General features: G+C 54.8%; 1 protein-coding gene across 1 annotated transcript in view; it reads right to left on the reverse strand.

The window, feature by feature from the left end:
• Positions 1 to 5,107: 5,107 nt before the first annotated feature.
• The window catches only part of ANO1 (anoctamin 1), a 157,086-nt gene continuing 140,383 nt past the window's right edge, over positions 5,108 to 21,810 (reverse strand). Inside the window, exons 16-22 of the mRNA XM_031943607.1 lie at positions 21,716 to 21,790; positions 16,511 to 16,536; positions 11,939 to 12,129; positions 8,609 to 8,661; positions 6,493 to 6,677; positions 6,184 to 6,289; positions 5,108 to 5,374 (exon numbers count right to left, since the gene is read on the reverse strand). Of these exons, the coding sequence (XP_031799467.1) occupies positions 5,120 to 5,374; positions 6,184 to 6,289; positions 6,493 to 6,677; positions 8,609 to 8,661; positions 11,939 to 12,129; positions 16,511 to 16,536; positions 21,716 to 21,790 (891 nt within the window). The 3' untranslated portion in view covers positions 5,108 to 5,119. The remainder of the gene's footprint in view (positions 5,375 to 6,183; positions 6,290 to 6,492; positions 6,678 to 8,608; positions 8,662 to 11,938; positions 12,130 to 16,510; positions 16,537 to 21,715; positions 21,791 to 21,810) is intronic.

Below are 21,810 nucleotides of genomic sequence, written 5' to 3' on the forward strand. Positions count from 1 at the left end.
TACGTTTATTGTGCCAACCATGGCATTTGTCAAGAGTCAGAGATGGAGAGAGACGTACGAGAGATGGAGAAAGACAGAGACAGAGAGACAAAGAGAGATAAAAGAGAAAGAGAGAAAGACAGAGATAGAGAGACAAAGAGAGATAAAAGAGAAAGAGATAGACAAAGAGAGATAAAAGAGAGATGAAAACAGAGACAGAGACAAAGAGAGATAAAAGAGAGAGAGAAAGACAGAGACAGAGAGACAAAGAGAGATAAAAGAGAGAGATAAAGACAGAGACAGAGACAAAGAGAGATAAAAGAGAAAGACAGACAGAGAGACAGAGAGATAAAAGAGAGATGAAGACAGAGACAGACAAAGAGAGATAAAAGAGAAAGAGAGAAAGACAAAGAGAGATAAAAGAGAGATGAAGACAGAGACAGAGAAACAAAGAGAGATAAAAGAGAAAGAGACAGAGACAAAGACAGAGACAAAAGAGAAAGAGAGATAAGAGAGGGACATTTTTCTATGTCCAGTAAAACATAAACTTGTCCTACTATATTTAAGTCTAGTTCACCTAAGTACTTGCACAGGAGCCAAATGGAGACTTAGCCCGAATCCAATTCTGATATTCCCACCAAACCAGTTTCCCATTGCACATTAGAAACTTCCTGAGAGCAGGAGTTATCTTTTGCCTCTTTTTTATCCTCAGGGCTTACTACAACTTCTGGCACACAGTAGGTACTTACTAAATGTTTCTTGGTTGATTATGCAAACCCAGAACTTCAGTTCTAGACCATGGACTTTCCCCAGAATGTTAGGGAGTTTGGGGTCCTGAATTAGTGGACTTGCTAATGCTTTGCTTTAGGCCAAGAGACACACTCTTAGAAGAACCAGGGCAGGCACCTCCAGGCTTCAAGGAGCACTCTATAATTATGCCCTTGGGGTGAGTGGAAATACCAGCTAGAGATCATCTCGATTTTAGGAGCAGCTGCAAAGTGGGAGGAAGACACCGCTGAGGACATTTGGGATTCACTTTTTGGGGGAATGGGCAGCTGGGGGGCACAGTGGAGTCAGGAAGACATCTTCCTAAATTCAAATCGAGTTTCAGACACTTCCTAGCTGTGTGACCCTGGCCAGGTCACGGAAAGCTGTCTGCTTGTTTTCTCCTCTGTAAAATGAACTGGCAGAGGAAATGGCAAAACCCTTCCAGCGCCTCTGCAAAACATTTCCATAAAAGTCATGTTGTGAGAGAAAACACTGATCTCCCAATCTAATAAAAAAAAAAAAAAAAAAAACCTGAAGAAAAATAAAGTTTAAAAAGAGAGAGTATGAGTCAATCTGTATTCAGACAAATCGGTTTCTTCTGTGATGGATGGGATTGTTCACCCTAAGTCCTGCAGAGTTGTCCTGGATCCCTGTCCTCACTCCAGTTCTGCCAAGAAAAGCCCAAACGGGGTTGTGAGGGATTGGACATGACCCAGCAACGTGGGCGTGTGACCTGTTCCAATCCTCAGGTCTCACAACTTTTGTTTTCAACTCTGCTCCTCGGCTGTCCCGGGGCAGTTGAACCTTAGGAGAGAATTTCCCAGGTATTCCTACCGAGGCAGCATCATCTGTTAAGGTTGAACACCAGGGGGAGGAAGATGGCTGCTGTATAAAGATGTCCTGGGAGCTTGTCGGGCTCCAAGGAGACATCATTGACTCCTTTGGATGCTTCTCATCAGTGTAGAGGGTCCAAGATCTGGTCCATGACCGGGTTTTGAGACTAGAGAGTTACTGGGGGACAGAGAAAGCATCGGGAATAGTTATATCCGGGGGTCAGTTAGAACATTTTTGTCTGGAAGGAGAACTGGCCAGGGTGGTCAGTACCAACTCTGAGAGTTCTGCCTAAATGGGGATCAAGGGTGATCAGAGGATGCTGGGAGGGAGGTGAACTCCTGCCTGGATGGTGGGAGGGTGGAAAGGAGGTTTACTGAGCTAGAAGAAGCTCCTGGGGAGGGATTCTGGTGGCCTTCCATGGATTCCCTTTGGCTTTTAGGAAGAACCCTGGAAGATGCAGGAATGGGATTAGCAGAGAAATTTCCACAAGTTTCTCTAGGGAGAAACCACTGGACACAGCATCTGGATGGGAGAGGTTTCTCTTCTCTGCCTTAGCTGACCCTCCCAACTCTGGGTCATTTGCAGAGCTGGCGGGCAGTGGGAGGATGTCGAAGACTGGTATCCCCCAGGGACAAGCTTGTCCAAAAGCCCCTCATCTGCCAGGGGAGAGGGCTGCCCATGGAGACACTCCTCCCCAGCAGGAGTGTACCTGGGCATCTTCTCTGCCCGCTAGGGAAGCTCTCCCTCCCTCCCTCCCTCCTGCCACTGCTTCTTTCAGAACTGTCCCCCTCAGATGTCCCCAGAAAATCACTCCCAGCATAAAACCATCAGCAGCTAGTAGGTACATATATATGTCCATATTTCTCCATCACTAGATCATAAGTTCTCTGAGGCCAGGGAATGCTTCCTTTTAGCAGTGCCTGGCACACAGTAGGTGCTAAATTAGAGCTCAGCCTACGAGAGGTAACACCCCAGTAGAAATCATGATTCCCCACAATTGAAACCTTCCATTACCCAGCCCCATCGGCCCTCTAATTTTGTGTGTGAGGCGATTGGGATTAAGTAACTTGCCCAGAGTCACACAGCTAGTGTCGTATGTGAGGCTGCATTAACACAGGGCCGGTGCTCTAGCCACTGTGCTCTCTACTTTTAAAGGAAGCAACATAGAGAAGAACATCTGAAGGCCTACTGCCCAGGTTACGGCCTGCACTCCGGCTGGGATGGAGCCTCCCACATCAGAGAGTCTCTTTTGGTCTCTAGCGTCTCCTTCCAGAAACGAGGTACCCAGACAGATTTCCCCTCCCGAGGCTTCCAGCTCAGGTGAGGGAACATTCAGTCTACAGACGACCCCCACGTGATGCAATCCTGTTGCCCCACCGAGGGCCGACCACACTCGAAGATGGGATTGTCATTTCCAGTTTCTCCTATCTGTAACTTGTCTGTGTGTAGTAGTTTGCATGTTGTCTCACGCTTGAAAGCCAGAACTGTCTTTTGCTTATTGACCCAACTAGGGCTAATGGTTACCAGGGCTCTGGGAGGAGGATATTTAGAATCTCAGAATTTTTATATCTTGCCCCATCCCCATAAAATAGACCTCCAGACCTCTATTCGACCCTAGACTGGATGGAACCACAAATGTTGCCTTGTCCAACTCAGGTTCAGACAAAAATACTGCTCTATGACATCCCCACTAATTGGTCCCCAGCTGTGACAAGAGACATCCAATGAAGGGAAATTCACTACCTGTAGGACATCAAGCCAAATGCGACATGTACCCAAAATCCAGAAGAAAGGATGAACGACCAGGCTGCCTTTCAGATCTACTGTAGAGAAAGGGGCAACGGAAGGTCTCCGACTTAACAATGGATTGTGCATTTAAATTTATTTCAAATAAATGCTCAGCCAAAATACTACATGGATCTGTGTACATTTACTTTTTTAAAAAATAGTTTCCATAAAATGATTTTTTTTTGGGTAATCACCTAATTTTAATACAATATTTATATACAAAAACCCATTTCAAACAACGTCCTGTACAAGAGAAAAATAAGCATCCGTTTGTACAATTTCAGCAAATAACAAAAGTATTGGAACCCTTGGTGAGGGGTGGGGGGAGACAGAGACTGCCTGCTGCTGCTCACACAAACATCAGGACATGACGCAGGGAACTGGAAAATGAGTGGCTACATTCATTATTCTCTCGGATTGGATCCGCCCTTTGGAAATCTCGGACCCGTGAGCCTCGGTGTACGTGGAAAAGACCCTTGCACTTAGGAGAAGAGTGTGTGTGTGTGTGTGTGTGTGTGTGTGTAGAGCAAGCCTTGTAAATGATTGTTGTACACTAGTGAAATTCCTGTAAGTAAAGATAGAAGAGCATGTTACCAAAATATAAGCCCTTTATTAATAAAAATCTTTGGTAGGAACAATCTTTTAAATGCCTTTCAGAGATATTTGGTTAACATAATAAACTCCATCCACCTCTGGTACATTTTAGACCAACTGCAGGAAAAAAATCAATCTCACCCCATAATTTATTTTTAAAACCAATAAATACCATGAAGCTGAGACTGTCTCCTCTGGATTGAGTCGGTAAGACTTCTATTTAAAACGTGAAATGCCTCTAAAAATACCCCTCAAGATGCCTCACTTCTAATAATCCTGTGTCAGTGTGGTTTCATCGGAACTAAAGGTAAAATGAAGGGCAGCCTGGGGGTTGACAAAGAATGGGGGGGGGGGATAAGGGAAGGAGGAGAGGCTGGATGGCGATTTGCCCCTGGGATATTGAGGGGTGGTCTGGGGTCCCATCCTGCCATGGCAGGCCACGCTCAGTTCCTCCTCCCAGCATGCACCACGTCCGGGCCTCTGAAGGCCAGACTCCAATCCCTTGCTGCCTACATTGGTGAGCACGGGGCTTTCTCGGATGGCAGCGTGGAAAGTGCCGATATGAAGAACAGGCTTGGGTAGAAATGGACTCCCTTGTCCTGCTCTGACAGCTCCTTCCGGAAACCCCCCCTCTAAAGCTAGCCTGTGATCCAGCAGCTCCCTGTGCTGCTGGCAGCTCAGACCTTGCATGTCAGAAAATTGCTTGGTTTACATCTTAAGGCATCAAAAAAGTGAAAAAGGTTTTTTCCTCCCGTGACCTCTGCTCATCTTTCAGGAGAAAAGATACTACTGAGTCTTTAGAGAACTGTTTCTACTAAGTACCTGCACTGACCCTATGAGCATCACCATTAACTCTTTGTTTTTTATTAACCTTGAATTTGAGAGAGAGAGAGAGAAAGAAAGAGAGAGAGAGAGAGAGAGAGAGAGAGAGAGAGAGAGAGAGAGAGAGAGAGTCCCTGCATTACAGTTTGTGCAAAAAAATAAAAAGGAAAAGTAAAAAGTGTCCCATTGGACGTGGTCCTCCATTTCTGCAAGAAGAGGGTTTCCCCAGGCTTTGGCTCACTCTGGACCCCGCCGCAGGCTGTCCACGGAGCAGACTGCATTGCAGGCAGAGTGACTGGAAGTGAGGGTTCTGGAAGTCTGGGCCTCCCTCCTGCTAAACCGCCACGTTGTAGGAACCTTTGGACGTCAAGCTACTTCTCTGGGTCCTGGAGGATGTGGGGCTGTGGCTATTGTAGCTGTCACTCGGGAGGACATCCCTCCAGATATCCAGCATCTGCTGCTTGCCCTGCTCCTCCTTCATGAAGAGATCCACCAGGAGGACTTTCTCCTTGTGAATCTGCTGGCTGATATCCTTGGGAATGTCGGGGATGATCCAGTCTACAAAGTCACTCATGAACATGACCAGGTTCTGGGGGGAGAGAGAGGGAGGAGGAGGGAAGGGAAATCACCATCATGAGGACACAGGCCCGAGGACCCCTAAGCTTTGACCCTTTGCGGGCTCCCGGGTGGTCCCTTGAAGGCGATAGATAATAGAGCAGAAAGTCATCTACTTGGTAGGATTTCCGAGAAACAGTCTGTGCTTTTCTTCTCGGGGCATGTTGCTTGGGACAAGCTGAGTTCTCTGTTAAACTTTCTAAGGGATGGAGGTCCTGGGGGAGAGGGAAGGGGAAGGGAATCTTCCTTCTTTTCCCTTGCAGTGCAAGAGGTGATTGAAAGCTCTTCTGCAAAATGATTCCCACTCCTCCCATCTCTCTGCCCCTATATTTAATGGCACCTTCCTCTGAGGATCAGGAAGTATGGGAGGATTTTGTAGGAGGATCTTTGAGGTGCAAGAGAACTCATTTAGTACCATAAGAAGTCACTCTCCCTTATGACTTCAGCGAGGGGTTCGAAGGCTGAGCCTGCACCCCTGTTTCCCAAGTTCTGCTTGTCAAGGAGCCTAGAAGTGGCTCTAGAAAGGTCAGATTTAGCTCCCTGTGAGAGGAGACTCCTAATAATGAGAGTGTCCCAAGGAGGAACGCAAGTTCGCCCTTAGTGGATGTCTTTAAGCAAAGGCTGGACGGTCCCTTGTTGAAGAGATTGGAGAAGGAATTCCTGTTTGGGGCGCCCCAGACCTTCCCTAGGGACTCGATTCCATGATTGTTATTAGACACCACAGGAGGAGTCTGGAAAACTCCTTTTCTGGAGCTGTAAAAACCACAAAAAGGCCAAGGTTACCTGGAAGACTATCACAAAGGCCAGTCGGACGGCCAGCACGGTCCAGAAATCCTTGGATAACTCATACTTGTTTTCGGACCAAGGAGGCTCTCGGTAATCTTTATACCTGTGGACAGAGATGGCCAAGCTGAGGATGAGGCGTTCTGCCTTCATCAGCTGGGCTCACAATGGGGGGGGGGGGGGGAAAGGTGAGATGCTCTGGTCCGCTTTCCTTCCAATGCTTGCAACCCCAAGGTAGGCCAGAATGTCCCCTGCTTGGGGGGGGGGGTTGATTTGCTTTTTTTTAAAGGGGCTGCTATAACTTCCTACCTGCATATCTGCACCTCATAGCCCAGCTCCATGGGGTCATTGGGGGCTGTCCCCGCTTGGAAGTCAGTGACGTTGAAATAGGAGAGCGTGTGGTTCACGAAGCCGTGCATGGAGCCATCGTCGCTGTACATGTAGCGATACACGAGGCGGGGGATGAAATCTGAGGTGAAGGAGATGACGAACGCCTGGAAGGCCACAGGAAGAGTCAGAGGCACAAAGACACCCCTCGGGATCCTAGCCTAGGACTTGCCCTGACAAACCTGTTCTGCTCCCATTTTGTGATCTCCTTAATGAAGTGAGACCCTTGGGAGAAGGGGGAGGAGGAGGAAGAGGAGGAAAAACAGGAAGGGAGGAGGAAGGGGGGGGGGAGGAAGTGGAGAGAATCACTTCCTGGAGATGCCCTCTCGTTTCCGCACCCCTCAGCCCAATGCTCCAGGCCCTTTAGTTCCACATGCCCCATCTCCTTGTCCAACCCAACGCCCCAGCTCTGTTCCATAGCCGGCCTTCTTCCATCCCCTGACCCAAACTCCTTGGTCCCATATCCAAATTCTTCAGAATCCTCATGAACCTGGTAAATCCAGCCCAGCTGGGCTGATAATGGCTGCCCATCCACGCTCAGTTTCTTGCAGACTGTTTATCGGAAGGAGGCCTAGAGTCTTGGGGAAATTTAGCCCTGGGAAAAGGCCAGTGAGGGTAACTGAGGTTGCTTTTCAAACCACACCCTGGCAAGGAGGGGGCCCATTCTGTCTACGCTTTGGGGAATCCCTGGCGTGGAGGCGGCACCCACACACAGCTCTTCCAGCTCCAGAGCTGCCTCGGGGAGCCCGAGGCGAGGGCGCACTGCCAGTCTATTTTAGATAAGATTTCTCAGAAGATCGCGTTAGGGTAACGGCTGGGTGTCTCCCTGGGCTTCGGGCACAACAGGTGTCTGTCTTGTAGATTGTGTAAGTCGCTGCTGATTGCCCCAAGGACAGGCTTAGCAAACTCCTGGCCTCCTTGGGCAAGAGGCCACTGGCCTCGCCTGGAGGGCATGGGGCTCTGAGGACAGCTCCCAGCTGCCCCCACCTGCCCGCCCAGGGAACTGGCCAAGGAGGTTGTGTGTGAAGCGGCCCCCAGGCCCGGCAGAACCAAGCTAAGTGCGGGTCTCTCCTTTCCAAGGCGTCGGGTCTGGAGCCCGAGCAAAGTGACATAAACCTCCCTCTAGCAGAGTCCAGGGAGAGGAGTCTGCCAACGCTGCCTGGTGGGAGGCGGGATGGGAACAGCAGCGAGGAAGGCAAGGAAGCCATGGCTACAAAATCTGGCAGGAAATCAGGCAAGAGGCCGTCAGCACGGGCCTCCTCGGACCCCGGCTTGCTGAAGGGATGGGAGAGCTGTGGCGCTCCGAGGGCACGAGATGGGGCAGAGCCGTGGCAAACCGGGCACAGGACCACAGAGAGCCTGAGAAGCCCAGCTCTTCTCCCAGGACCCAGCCTCTCTGGGGGCAGCCCGGTTGGGGGAGGGGGGTGGAGCTCAGTTGCAGCAGTGGTGATGAATGGGATCATGGGCCAATGTCTTTTGGGCCTCAGTTTCTCCATCTGCCACTATCTGACCTCTGAAGTTTTTGAGCTTTGAATCCTATGGCCTCTTCCTGAGCTTATGGAAAAGAAGTCTGGTTTGTTTGTAAAGCCCAATCTAGGCAACTCCCTGTGAGTACTAAAATAGACAGCCGGGCGGAGCCGGGAAGCCCCAGGTTTGAATCCAGCCTAAAATGCTCGTGTGATGTGGGGCAACTCACTCACCCCGAGCCGTTTAAATGTCAGGTGTGGACTCCAGGGTCTCTAAGATCCCCCTGCCTTGGAGCTAGGATCTCAAGAGATCAGACTGGAGGGAAATCAGGTTTTTATCCAGGTTTAAACACGAATGCCAGTGAAGACCAGTGACCTCATCTCTTCCCATCAGTCAAACGGCCATTTGGGGGGTGAAGCGGGACAGGAGGCCAGGGAAGGCCGGGACCCCACAGCGGCTCTGGAGTCCCCTGCCCTTGTGCATGCACCCTTCCCCCCCCCCCCCCCCCCCCCCCCCCCCCAGCCAGGCCCTCACCGACGCCCTCCCTTCCCGGGCCGGGCACTGCACTTACGTTGATGATGACGGCCAGTTTTGCTAAACATCGCAGAATATTGTACCAGTTGCCTAGAGGAAGAAAAAAGCCCCAGATGAGGTTAGAGTGAGGGCCTCCGTCTTTGAGGTCACCACGGTGCCCCAATGCGGTCAGTGCGGCCCGGCTGAGGACCAGATGCGACAGCAGCTCTTTTGCTCCTCCACAGTGGGAGGGAGGTGGGGGTGGGATAGGCTGGAACTGGAGCGAGGGCAGGGTGGGGAGGAGGGGCCCTTGAGGAACCTGCTTTAATGCCAGACCCTACTTGGTAATTAGCTTATCTGCTGTTTGGAAGGAAGCGGCCCCTCTGAAGGGCTTCCCGAGGCCTTCTCCCCAGTAAGTGCTCTGGAAGAGCTGCCCTTGCTGACACCCATTATTTGCTTAGAAAAGCCTCCCAATATAAACACAGGCTGGTCCGGCTTCCGTTTGGGCCGTCTGAAGGGTCTCTAACTCCACCGGAGCGGGGCCAGAACCCGGCGCCATGGGCCATTCATCCCAGGGACCAACTTAATGCTGGGAGCTGGCGGGCAGGCCAGCCCTGGGGGGAGGACAGAATTCCCGAGGGCCCCCGGGCCTGCAGGGTCTCAGGCCATCCTTGAGGTAGAGGAGGCTGTGGAAGCCCGGCTGGTGCTCGTGAGTAAATCATTCCCAGCCCTGCCACCGGCCAGTTTATATTAAGAGGGGGTGCCTGGGAGGGCGGGCTTCTGCCTGATGGCCTGTGTAAACACAGGAGGAGAAATTCGGCCTGGGAGTATACACGGCATCATTCATCCTCTCATTACCCGCAGCAGCGGGGCCCCAGCGGACGTCGCCAGCTGCTGCCGCTCACGCCACAGCCGCATCGCTCCCCTCTTTCTGTCGGCCCGGACCGGGCTGCAGCGTGGGGCACAGGTGGCCAGGAAGGCCCCGGGCTGGGCAAAGGAAGGCTGCACCTTTGGGGTGAGAGGGCAGGAGGCTGGCCCTGCTCCGACCCTCGAGGAGGCGACTGCGGGTATGGGGCAGGAGGGCAGCCGGATCGGGATGAGAAGGCTCAGGCTCGGAGGGGGGAGAAGCAGCCCATAAAGAGCCTTTATCAGCGACCAGAAAGCCTCATGGGGGGCCCATGAGTGCCACGAGACCCAAGGATGGACGTGAGCAGGGAGCCCCAGCAGCTTCTAGAGCGGGCTCCGCTGGGCCTCCCAGGCTGGTGCTTTTCCCGAGCTTGTTTCTGATGCGGGCTCCCCTCTCACCCTCCGCAGCGTGGGTAAGGTTGGTGCTCTTTTCTGCTTGTGCTTCTTTGTCTGGAACAAGCCCTCCTTCCCCTCCCTAACACCATCCTGGGCCCTCTGGGGCTGCTGCTGCTGCTCTCTCTCTGCCTGAGGCCCCGCCCCCTTGGAGCTCCTTGGCAGCAGCTGCCATGGCTGGCACTCCCCGTTCCGTCTTCTTCGGCAGAGATGGCTCTCATGGGCAGGACTGATGTCTGACTTTACGCAGTCTCTTCAGTCCCCAGCCAGGGCCTGGCACACAGTAGGTGCTCAATAAAGGCTTGGTGACCAACGGGTGATGCTGCCTGATCCCTGCCCAGAAGCCAACCTGGGCTTGAGGTGAAGAAAGGCTAGGACAGCATGGGTGGGGCCGGCTGGGGGACCATGAGGTTCCATCACCGGGGCACTCTGAGCCCGGCCTGAGGGATCGTCGAAAGGACCGTGGCTCACCCCGTGGGTCCCAGGAGGGAGGCCTCCGGCTCCAGACCGGCTGAAGGAGCCATGGGCCAAGCTGCGGAGGAGACCGCCCGGAAGCCGGGGCAGAGGCACCAGGAGCTGTCGGGTCCCGGCGCAGATGTGGCTTCGAGGTGAAGCAGAGCCCCGTGGTTCCCTGAGCTGGCCCGAGTGGGAGTTCTGCAGGCGGGAGCCTGGCTAATGCCCGTGGGGTCAGCCAGTGAGCCAGGGTTCGAGGGCGGGCACTAGCTGGCAGGGCCCAAGCCTGTGGCACGGGCTGAGAAACGGCCCCTCAGCCAAGGAAGCCGCTGGCCCACCTGCAGGGGGAGCACCAGAGCCTTAGCTGGGGCAGCTGGAGGGTGCGGGGGCAGGTGGGGGCTGCTCTGTCCTCCCACAAAGGTGACAAGTCAGGGCCGGACATGAATCTGCGTGCCCCAGAGACGGAGAGGGAGGGGGCGTGGGGCCAGAGGAGGAGGCGCTCTCCTTATGCCCGGCCTGGGGGGAGAACGGCCTGACTGGCACCAGGGCGCGGGCAGGGGCTCGGCAGGCCCGGTGGTCGCTGGCCGGCTCTCCTCACGTTCCTGGTGCCCGGCCGTCCGGCAGAGGCCGGGAAGGGAAGGTCACGTGGGCAGGGGCCCGGGCCCTCCCACCTTTGGTGCGCAATGGGCCAAAGGGGCCAGTTTCCCCTTGGTTGGGGGAGGGGCTTTGGAGGTGTGTCCACTTCCCCAGAGCGGGCAAGGATCCGCCCGGCGGGCGGGCGGGCGGTGGGCGGGGCGCCCCGGGTCTTCCCCCGCCCTCCCGGCCTGGGCCCCCAGGTCCCGGTTCCCGGCGGTGCTGATCCCGCCTGGGCCCCGGGAAAGAACCGGGGTGGGCCCCTCCAGCCCAAAGGGGAAAGGAAGGGAGGCCCGGGGCGGGGGGACAGGGAGGGGGGCCTCAGAGGAGGGCACCCAAGCTGGAGAGAGGCCGGAACCGGGGCAGGGAGGCCCGAGGGAGGATGCGACAAGCTTTGGCAGCGGAGGCTGAGCGGAGCGAGGGTCGGGAAGGGCCGCGGCGCCCCGGGAAGCAGCAGCGCGGGCTCCGGACCAGGCGCTCCTGACTTGGCCCCTGGAGTCCAAGGCCCGGCCGGAGCCTTCCCGCAGGCAGCTGCAGACCCGGGGCCGGCAGGGAGGTCGGAGAGGGAGCCCAAGAGATCCTCAGCGTGGAGAGACAGGGTCCCACGGGGGCCGCGGGCGCCCGGGATCCCGCCGCGCGCGGCGGGGAGGCCCTTTGGGGCGCCCGGGGGCGCTTCCCATGGGAGTCGGCTCCCTCCGCCCGCCCGGCTCCCCCGGCCCGCCCGGGGCCCCTGGGCGCCCTCGAGGGCCGCCCCGGAAAGCCGCCCCCCTGCCCGGGGCACAGGGCCCCAGGGGCCCCCCGGGGGAAAGGGGGCCCCCCCAGCCCCCCGCCCCCTGGGCCCGGGACAGGCGGCGGGGCCCCCCCCCGGGGCCCCCCCCCCCCCTTCTGGCGCCCGGAGCCCTGGGCCGCCGGGGGGAGGCGGGCCCTGCCCCGGGGGGCGGATCCGGGGAAGCCCCCCCCCCCCCCCTCCCCCCGCCTGCCCCCCTGCCCCTCCCCCCCTTACCTATGTCCTTGGCCCGGACGGCCACGGGCCTGCGCAGCTCGGTCACAAACTTCTTGGCGTCCAGGCGGATCTCGATGATGTTGTTGAGCGCGGAAGGGCCCAGCGGGAAAAGGAGGCCACGAACGGGTGCGCCCGAACTGGATAACTCGGGCGGGCGGTGGCGCGTGTGCGGGGGGGGGGGGCCCAAACCCCTGGGGAGGGGGAAACACGTGTGCGGGGGGGAGGGGAGGGGCGCCGCGGAGGGCACCGGGTTTGCGGGGAGGGAGGGGCCCAAACACGGGGTGACCGGCCACTGTGCGGGGAGGGGCCCCTGGAGGCCACGGCGTGCCCTGGCAACGTGTGGGGGAAAGGGGCGGCCCAAAACAAGCCCGGGAAAATTGTGTCCCGGGGAAAAAATAAAAAAAGATAGGGTAAAACCCGGGCCCCGGGGGGGGCCGCCTCGGCCCAGGCCGGGAACCCCGGGAGGGCGTGCGGGGAAGGGGCCCCGCCCCGGAGGGGCAACGGGTGCCGGGGCCCGGGGGGGGAGGGCGCGCCCAGGGGCCCAGGGCCCTTCCCCCTGGGCCAGGTTTGCCCGGGGGTGGGGGCGAGGAGGGCCGGGGCCCCCGGCACAAGGGGCCCCGGGGGGGGCCCGGAGAGCCTCCCCGCCACCCCGGTCGGGGGGCGATGAGGGGGCCCCGCGCCCTCCAGGGGAAGGGGCCGCAAGGGGACACCGTTGCCCGGGAAGGGGCCGCCCAAAGGGATGGCCCAAAGGCTGGGGGTTTCCCCAGGTGGGGAGGGGAGGGGTGCCCAGGGGGGCGGTGGGTGGGGGGGAAAGGTGCGTGGGTGAGGGGGTCCAACTGGGTGGCTGGGGGGGGGTTTGGGTGGTCATCCCCCAAATCTGTCTGGGTGGTCCTGGGGATATTTGGGGGCCCGTGGGGATATGTTGGGTGGTCCCGTGGGGTTTTTGGGTGGTCGTGGGGATTTTCCCCTGGGCAAGTGGTGCGGGGGGTATGTTGGGTTGGTTGGGGCCCCATTCCCCGTTGGGTGGGGTGGGGGGGTTTTGTTGGGCCCGGACTGGGGGATCATGTTGGGTGGGGGTGCGGGAATGTTGGTCGGGGTCCCGTGGGGCACATCCCCGTTGCGGGGTTGGGGAATTGTCTGGGTGGTGGGGGATATGTTGGGTGGGGTGTGGGGTTTGTTGGGTGGTGGTGGGGCCCCTTTTTGTTGGTGGGATGCGGGATTGTTGGGGGTTGGGTGGGGCCCCATTTTTTAGGGCCCCTTTTGGGTTTTAAAAGGGTGGGGTTTGTTTTGGATAGGTTTTGGGGCCCGGGCTTGGAAGGGAAAAGGTGTATCTTTTGGGAACCAGCCGGTGCTTCCCTAAAGGGGTGGGGTGCGGGGGGAGGGGAGGGGGGTGGGGGGGGTGGGGAAATCCCCTTTTTTTTAGGGTTGCCCCGCGCCCCATCGGAGGGTGGGGGTGGGGGGCCTTGTCCTGGGTGGGGGTTCCTCCCCCAGGCCCCCTGTTTCCCGGCCCTTCTTTATTTGGGGTGGGGAGGGGTAGGTTGTTTTGGTTGGCCCTTGGTGCCTTGGGGGTGGTTGCAATGGGAAGAACTTTTATTTTGGAGGAGAGGGGCCTAGGTGTTTGGGGGGGTTTTACCCGGGGTTTGGGTGGCGAGTGTTGGTTGTGGGGAATAAGGGGGAGGTGGAAAAAATTTGGGTTGCCCCATGTAGGGGTTGGGGGAGGGGTTTGGGATCCCCCAGTCCCAGTAGGGTGTCAGCCCAGAAGGGAGGGGTCCCCCCTCCCGTTTGGTTCCCGGGATGGATTAACGGTTGTTTGGATAGTGGAAATGATGTGAGTGGATGAGAGTCATGGGCCCGGGGGCCGGGACACAGGAAGGGGGCCCCTCAGGTCGGAACCCTTTCTGTCCCGGGGAGTGCAGAGATTTTGCCAAGGTAGCCCGCCCGGCCGTTCTGGGAGATGAGTGGGGTTGGAGGGACCCAGAATTGAAGGAGGCTGGTGTTGAGTGGCGGCGGTTGGTTTGGGGGTGGGCGTTGTTTTTAAGTTGTTTGGGGTGGGGAGATGTTTACGGGGGGCTAACAAACAAGGGGGGGGAAAGGGTTGGGAGGGACAAAGGAAATTTGGCCGTCGCTGCCCTTGGCTCCGCTGCTCCCCTCTGCTGCCCCAGGAAGGGTCCCAAGGGCCAGGGGGAAAAAGGCCCGGGTTGGTGGGAGCCAAGGGAAGGGCTTCCTTTTTATTGGGAAGGAGGGAAATGTGGCGTAGTTCCCTGGGGCCCGCAAACAGGAGAAGGCGGGGATGGGCTGAGCTCCTGGGGCATCATGGGACGGGCGCCCTCCCCCTCCCCCACTGCCCAGTGAGCCAGACATCTCCACGCTCTCATCTGCTCCCACAATGGCCCCTGGACCTCCACTTGGCCCCTGCCTGCCTGAGAACATCCCTTGGGGGGGCGGGAGAGGCGGGAAGAAAGACGTTTATCTTCCCCCAAAGAAAACCATGGATGGAGGGCAAAGGGGTGGGGGGGCCAGGAGGACGATGAGCTCTGCCTCCCAACAGAGGCTGGACCAGCTCCGGAGCCATCTTGGCCCAGGCAGTGTGTGGTAGCCCAGGAGCACGCCCTGTTCTGGCCAGACACTGGCGGGCCACAAGGCAGACCCCCCCGCCCAATAAAGATCTGGTGGCCTGATGGGAGGCAGGACCATTCTGGCCTTGATGATGGTCAAGACAGGCTCCAGTCCCGTCTTTTTTTGTTCCTTTCCTCCTTCCCTTTTTTTGTTTCCTTTCCCCTCTTCTCCCTTCTCTTTTTTTTTTTTTTTTTTTTGTTTCTTTTTTTTTCTCTCCCTCTCTTTCCCTTCTCTCTGCCCCCCCTTCCCCTTGTCTTTTTCCTCCTTTTCTCTTTTTGTTTCTCCTTCTCTCTTTTCTTCTCTCTTCCTCTTTTTTCTTTTTTCCCTTTTTTTTTTTTTATTTTTTTCTTTCTTTTTTTTTTGTTTTTCTTTTTTCCCTTTTTTGTTTCTGTCCCTTTTTTTGTTTTGTTTTGTTTTTCTTCCCCTTTTTTTTTTTCCCTTTCTTCTTTTCTTCCCTTTTTTTGTTTTTTCTTTTTCTTTCTTGTTTCTTTTTTTTCTATTTTTCCAATCATAAAACAAGGTTGGGGGGGGGGGGGGGGAAAAAAAAAAAAAGGATTTGGGAAAAGGGTTTTTCCTGGGGATTTTTGTGTTGGGGGGACCCCTGATGGGAGTGAGGTGTGGGGGGGGGGAATTTTTCTTTGTGGGTTCCCGGGAAGAAAGCCCGGGAGGGGGGGCGTTGAAAATTCAGGAAGGTTAAGATGAGCTTTCCCGGGTTTTGTCCGTTTGGGACCTTAAAGGGAAGGAGGGTTTGAGGAGGGGGTTGCCGCCCCGGGGGTTTTGCCATGATCTGGGGTAAAGGGGTGGGGTGTGTGGGAGTGGCGAATTGAGGTGGCAGCGGCCAGGGATTGCCCGGCGGCGGGGTGGTTGGCCCATGGGGGCGGGATCTTTTGGGATACCCGGCAAGGGGCGTGCCCATTGGGGGGAAATCGGGTGTTTTTGCCTCCCAACGGATGAGGTTGGGTGAGTGGGGCGGGTTGGGGTGGGGCCCTTGGCCCTTTGGGCCAACGATGTGGCTTCCTGAGGGCGGGCTGGGCTTTTGGAGACTTTTGCTTTCTGTGGGGGCACTGTTTGCATACTAGGGAGGGAACAGACAATTGTTTCGTTTTGGGGCATCAAAAAGAGAAAGTTTCCCAATATTTTGTTGGGCGCCCTGCCCTTTCTGGGGATTGAACCTGTGTTTGGTTAGGTGGGCGTTCCTAATGTGGTTTTATCGGGGTGTCATAGGTGTAAAGGTGCTTTTTTTCTTTTAAGATGAGGGAAATGAGGGGGTCCAGTTTCCCATTTTGCATAAATGAGGGGGTTTCCTGGCAGGAGTTTCCCGGGGAGGGGTTGGGAGCTTTTGGTTTGTTTTCCTGAAAAATGGGATTGGTGGCCTTGGAAAGTTTGGGGTTAAACCTGCCCAGTCTGATGAGAGTGGACCCTGGGAAATGTACCCTGGCCTCAGTTTTCATTGTGTGGGGGGCCCAATTCTGGGAATTGTTTTTTTTGGTATTTCTCTTTTTTGAAGATCCCGAGGGGTTTGCCATTTTTTTGCCTTTTCAGAGGGGGGAAAAAGGGTGGTGATTGCCCAAGGTAAATGTGTGTTGAGGGGGATTTTGAACTTTGGTTGATGCAGAGTAGGGTTATCCAAATTTTGGCATAGATGTCCTCTGTGGGTTTGAAGCGGCCCATTTAAAATTATTATTTATTTTGTTGTGTTTTTTGGATAGGAAATTCTGGTGGTTGGGAAAGGTGATTGGTGTGTTGGGGTTCCCTCCCAGAGAGTGGGCCCTCCTGGATGGGTTTAAAGGTGCCCCCTTTTTTTTGGTTTTTCATTTTTATGTTAGGGGGGGGTGGGGGGGATTCTGCCTATTCCCCAGAGTGGCCAAAGGGGTTTGCCACCCGGGTCCCCGGGCCCTGGGGCCTTGGTTTTTAACACTACCATGAAGATGATCGATTGTTGGTTGTGGGGGGGGCCTTCCCGCTAGCTTCTCCTTATAGACCTAGAACATAAAAAAAATGTCACGTATCCCTGCCCTGGCGGGAAGGAGGAGGCTTATGCATGTGATGAGCACAAAACGGGGGGCAACCCCCGAGGGGGGGATCAGCATGTGCTCTGGCCCCTCCTAAGCGAGGGGAACCTGGCTTGCCTCAGGCCAGAAGAGGCGTTTATCTCCTCCAGATCAGGCTGAAATAAGCTCATCGAGGGTCAAACGGCCATTTGCTGCCCTCACCCAGCAGGCGCTGAGCCCCCTTGTGCAACCTACTCATTTCCCCCTCTTGCCATGAGAGCCAAGAAGATGGTTATCAAGCTTGGGAGGCAGCGCGGTTACTGAGAAACACGCCATCGACCTGGTCGGCTTTCCTGGAGGGGGCTGGAGGACTCTGGTTTTTCTCAACTATCAAAGTGCCATTTATGAAGTAAAACATCCCTGCAGACCGTGCCAGGGGGCAAGGGGGCAGCACGCTCAGCAAAAACAGCACGGGCACTCCGGGCAAGCTGAGGAGTCTTCCGGGTCAAACACTTCCATCATGTGGCAGGAACCGTTCACATCGCTCTTCCTTCCAAAACAAATCCCGGCTCGGCCGCGCAGTACTGAGCTCTCCCTGGTGGCTAGGTGGGCATGGGCACTCCGGGCAAGCTGAAGAGTCCTCCAGGTCAAACATGTCCATCAAAAGGGGAACCGCTCCGCAGGAACCCGCCCGCACCCTTCCTTCCAAAAAAATCCTTGGCTGCAATAGGTTCCCTGGGGTGGGGGGAGGGACTGGGAATTGAAGAGTCCTCCTGGTAAAATATCTATGCGGAGGAATTTATGTGGAATTTTGCCCTTCCTTCCAAAACAAATCCTGGCTTGGCGCAAGTGGGATTCCCTGGGGTAGGGGGAAGGACTTGGGAAATAAGGTCCTGGTCAAAAATCCATTGTTGGAACCGCTCCGTTGTTTTTCAAAAATCCCAGTTGGGCAGTTCCTTCCTGGCGGTGGGGGGAAGGACTTAAGGGGAGTCCTCCAGGTAAACAAATTGCATGTGGGAAAATTCAATCACCTTCAAAAAAATCCCGTCGGGCCAGTGTGGAGTCTCCCTGGCTGGGTGGGTAGAGAAAGTGGTCGGGCAAAGCCGAGGTTGGTGGGGAGGGAGTGTGGGGAGGATCCCTTACTTGGGTTCTAACCAAACCTTTTGGTTTTGGAAAAGGAAATGCATATTTACCCTTTGGTTTTTAAATTTTTTCTCCATAATTTTTGGGGTCCCTGGAATGTCCTTTGAGAGAGGGGGAAAAGGGAATAAAAAGGGGAAAGGGGGTGGGGCCAAAAGGGTGTCTGGCTGTTTTCGCCTGCCCCACCAGGGGGTTTTGTTTTTGCTGGTTTTCTTAGCCAATTTAAAAAAAGGGGGTGAGGGGGTGACTTGAAAAAGGGTTGGGAAGAAATAAGAAGAGGGTTCCCGCCAATGGGGCCCTCTTTGTGGAGCCAGGGCTGGGAAGTTGGGACCTAGAGGGGCAGCCTCCAAGGGATCTTATTTGGGTTGGGGCAAGGGTTCTGGGTTGGAAATATCGGATGGGGTGGGGGGCCCTGTGTGGGGGCATTCACATTAGAGAAAGAGGTGGCAGGAGTTTGAGGGTTGGAAATTGGAAATTTGGTCCTTTCTCTGGATTTGCCCGGGGTTCCTGTCTGGAAGGAGCCCCCTTCCCCTTTCCGGGAAATTACCTCCTTCGTCCCTTGCCTGGCCCCCAGACTTGCCCCAAATTTCCGTATTTCCCCCATTTCCCGGGAAGACTCCGGTGCAGGGGTTGGGTCACAAATGCTTCCCCCCGAGTCCTGTTATACCACACTGTGCCTTGGGGTTCCTCCTTCCCCCTGGAAAACGAAGGGACTGGATGCAGAGATCCCGATGGTCTCCTCAGCTCTCCACTGGCACAATCCCCTTCCCCCATGGAACCACAATCGAGGAAGGACGAGATGTCTCCCATTTTGTTGCTTTTTTTCTTCCTGAGGGACCGGTCTGGGCCCATTCTTGCACTGTGGCTGATGATGAGATTCTTTACTCTGCCACTTACCAGTCAGGTGACCCCTTTCAGGGCCTCAGTTCCTCCATCTGTCAAATGGGAGAGTTGATCAAGATGGCCAAAATCTAAGGTGCTTTGGGGGCCCAGTCAGGAATCCTACGACGCTTCCACCGTGCCATGTGGGCTCTGGGGCCTGCTCTGAAGGTGAAAAAAAGACCTGGCTCCCAAGTTTGTTGGCAGACAAATGCACAGAAAGCGCCCACCAAGCTTTTGGTGCTCCAGAAATGCTGCTGGTTCTTCTTAGTTCAGTGTGGGTTGAATTGTTAAACACAAGCTTTATCACCCAGGACCCATGTTGGGAGAGATGCTGGGAAGTTCAGAGAAATTCTTGCTTTCGAGGAGCCCCTGTTGGAGGGAGGGTAGGTGAGTTTCCCCATTCCCCCCAGGGCTTTCCCCAGAAGATGGGGAAAAAAAAAATGTTAAGAGACGCAGAAAATTGTCTTGTTAATAAAATGACTAAAATCGCTGTTCTTTTTAATAACCTCTTGTCTTGTTAATAAAATTACTAAAATCGCCATTCTTTTTAGTAAACGCTCGGTCTTGTTAATAAAACAACTAAAATCACCGTTTTTTTAACCTCTCATCTTGTTAATAAAATTACTAAAATCTGTTCTTTTTTAATAATCTGGTTCTTGTTAATAAAAACTAAAAATCGCGTTTTTTTTTTAACCCTCATCTTGTTAATAAAATTACTAAAATCGCTGTTCTTTTTAGTAACCTCTCGGTCTTGTTAATAAAACGACTAAAATCGCCGTTCTTTTTAATAACCTCTCATCTTGTTAATAAAATTACTAAAATCACCGTTCTTTTTAATAACCTCTCATCTTGTTAATAAAATTACTAAAATCGCCGTTCTTTTTAATAACCTCTCGGTCTTGTTAATAAAACGATTAAAATCACCATTCTTTTTAGTAACCTCTCCTTCTTGTTAATAGAACAACTAAAATCGCCGTTTTTTTTTTTTTAAACAACCTCTCAGTTCTTGTTAATAAAACATTTAAATTGCTCAAAAAACAACCCCAGAATGGTTTGGGGCTGGGGCAATGCCCTGCCAGCTGGAGGTGGCGGGCAGCAATGGTTTTGTGTGGGAGGGAGCCACATTCTGAAGAGGCCTCCAGGCAGAGGGAAAGGCAGCCAAAGGGAGGAGGATTCTTTTTCTGGGGGCCATCAAGGGAATGAGTCAGGGAGAAGGATCCTGCCCTAGTGATTTCCATCTGCTGCCAGTCACTAGACACTAAAGGGGCTCTCAGGGTGCAGTCCAACTGAGCAGGCTGTTGAGGGCGCTGCCACCCTGCCCAGCCACCCAGAGAGCGCTCAAACTCAGCTCCTCACTCTCACTTCTGCCTTCTCCGAGTTCTGTTGTTTCTACCTCTCCAAGACACTCCTTTGTGCCCTTGGGGGTGGCCGCCAGCCTGAGCCTCTCCTTCAGAGCTGCTGGGAGTCTCCCTTCCTCAGTGTCTCCCCACTCCAGTCCAGCTTCCACTCAGCCAGCAAAGGGGTTTGCTCCTCAGTAGACTTTAGGAACTCTCTGTGGCCACCAGGGTCAAATATAAAACAGCCTTTTCTAGCCCCAATGTGACTCCATGGCACTGGCCTCCTGGCCTTCCGTAGGTCCCTTCACAAGCTAGAGCTTGCCCTCTCCCCCATCTCCACCTACTGGACTTTCGTCTTTCTCTAAGTCTTAGCTCATGTCCCACCTTCTCAAAGAACTCCTTCCTGGTTCCCTTCAGTGCTAATGGCTTCCTTCTGAGATTCCCAGCATGCATTTGGTCTCCAGCTGGTCCGTGACAGTTGTCTCCCCTTATCCTCTGACAAAAGGGACTTATCCTTTTTTGGGAGGCAGCCCAGCACTCAGCACTGAAGGTGTCTAATAAATGCTTGTTGACATGTACAAGGTAAGGCTCTGACTCAGGATGCAGGCAAGGACTTCCTGTATTAGCTATGAGGGGCCCAGGCCCAGGCCCAGGGAAAGCTCCCCTAGTCAGAGGCCTGCCCGGGCACCTCCCAATTCCGGGATCAACTTTGCCCGGATGCCCCGCGGCAGCACCTGGAAAGGCTGATGGGAAATCCAATTTTGGAGCCGGAGAGCTTTGTTCATCCTCAGGACGTGACCAAATGAGGGAGTGCTCAAGGCTCCTCGTGGAAGTCGGGGGAAGGTCTACAATTGGCAAATGTCAATATGGGCAAGAGCCCATGAAAGTACCTCGGGGCTGAGTCTACAGCTCTGGGCATAAGCCGCAATCCTGATACTGACTCCTAGTCCCCCCTCCAGCACAATGATGACTGCTGTAGGTTCTGGGGTCCTTCTGTGGGGCCATGAGGCTTTGAAGAGGGCCTGGCCAGCCTAAGAACAAAAGCAGGGCTCCAAAGTATCCCTAAAGCACAGGATGAGTCAGGATCCTCCCCAGTTCAAGAAGCTTCAGGGACTCCCTATTGCTCAAAAGCTAAGCTGCCAAAATAGAAACTCCTGGTTAGCATTTAAGGTCCTCCCAGAATGACCTCAAAGCCACACCGTGACCTTCCTTCTGTCCTCCTCCTGGAAAGCTGCTCTCTCTTCTAGCCCCAGCTCAGCTGAGACATCCTAGAAGGGTCTTTTCTTGGCCAGAGCCCTCCCACAAACATTAGCCCTCTCCCTTCTCCACCTCCACATCCCACCCATTGTTGGGGGAAGATGTTTTGCATTTACTTTTGAACATCAACAAAGTCTTTCCCCCACAGATTCCCACTTTCCCGAGGGCAGGCCCACAGCAAGCTGACTGTCCAAATCTTATGTCAGACATTTAACAGCCGTGCGACCTTGGGCAAATTATTTAACCTCAGCCTCAGTTTCCTCATCTGTAAAATGGGGATGACATAGTACTTACCTCTTAGGGTTATGAGAAGCAAATAAGAGATCCTGTGCAAAGTGCTCTAGGAGCATTGCACTCTCTCCCACTCATGTACACGTAGCTGTGCCAGGGCCATCGCCACTATTCTTACCATTACCTCTTCTCACCCCTGGCACGTCTTGCTACGTGCCTCCGGCTGAGCCCCCTGCCCCGAGAGAAGGCAGTGGCCATTCCTGGCCCACAAAGGTCGTGACCCTCGGGATAAAGCGAGACCTGCCGGGCAGGCGGACACCTACCTCCCGGTGCTGGTGGGATTCTTTCTGAAGGGATTTCTTAAAGACCTTGGCTTCGTACTCCGCCCGCGGGTGAGCCTGTGGAAGGAGGCCAGGGG

The sequence above is a fragment of the Sarcophilus harrisii genome, chromosome 6, assembly GCF_902635505.1.
Source record: "Sarcophilus harrisii chromosome 6, mSarHar1.11, whole genome shotgun sequence".
NCBI classification, from domain to species: domain Eukaryota; kingdom Metazoa; phylum Chordata; class Mammalia; order Dasyuromorphia; family Dasyuridae; genus Sarcophilus; species Sarcophilus harrisii.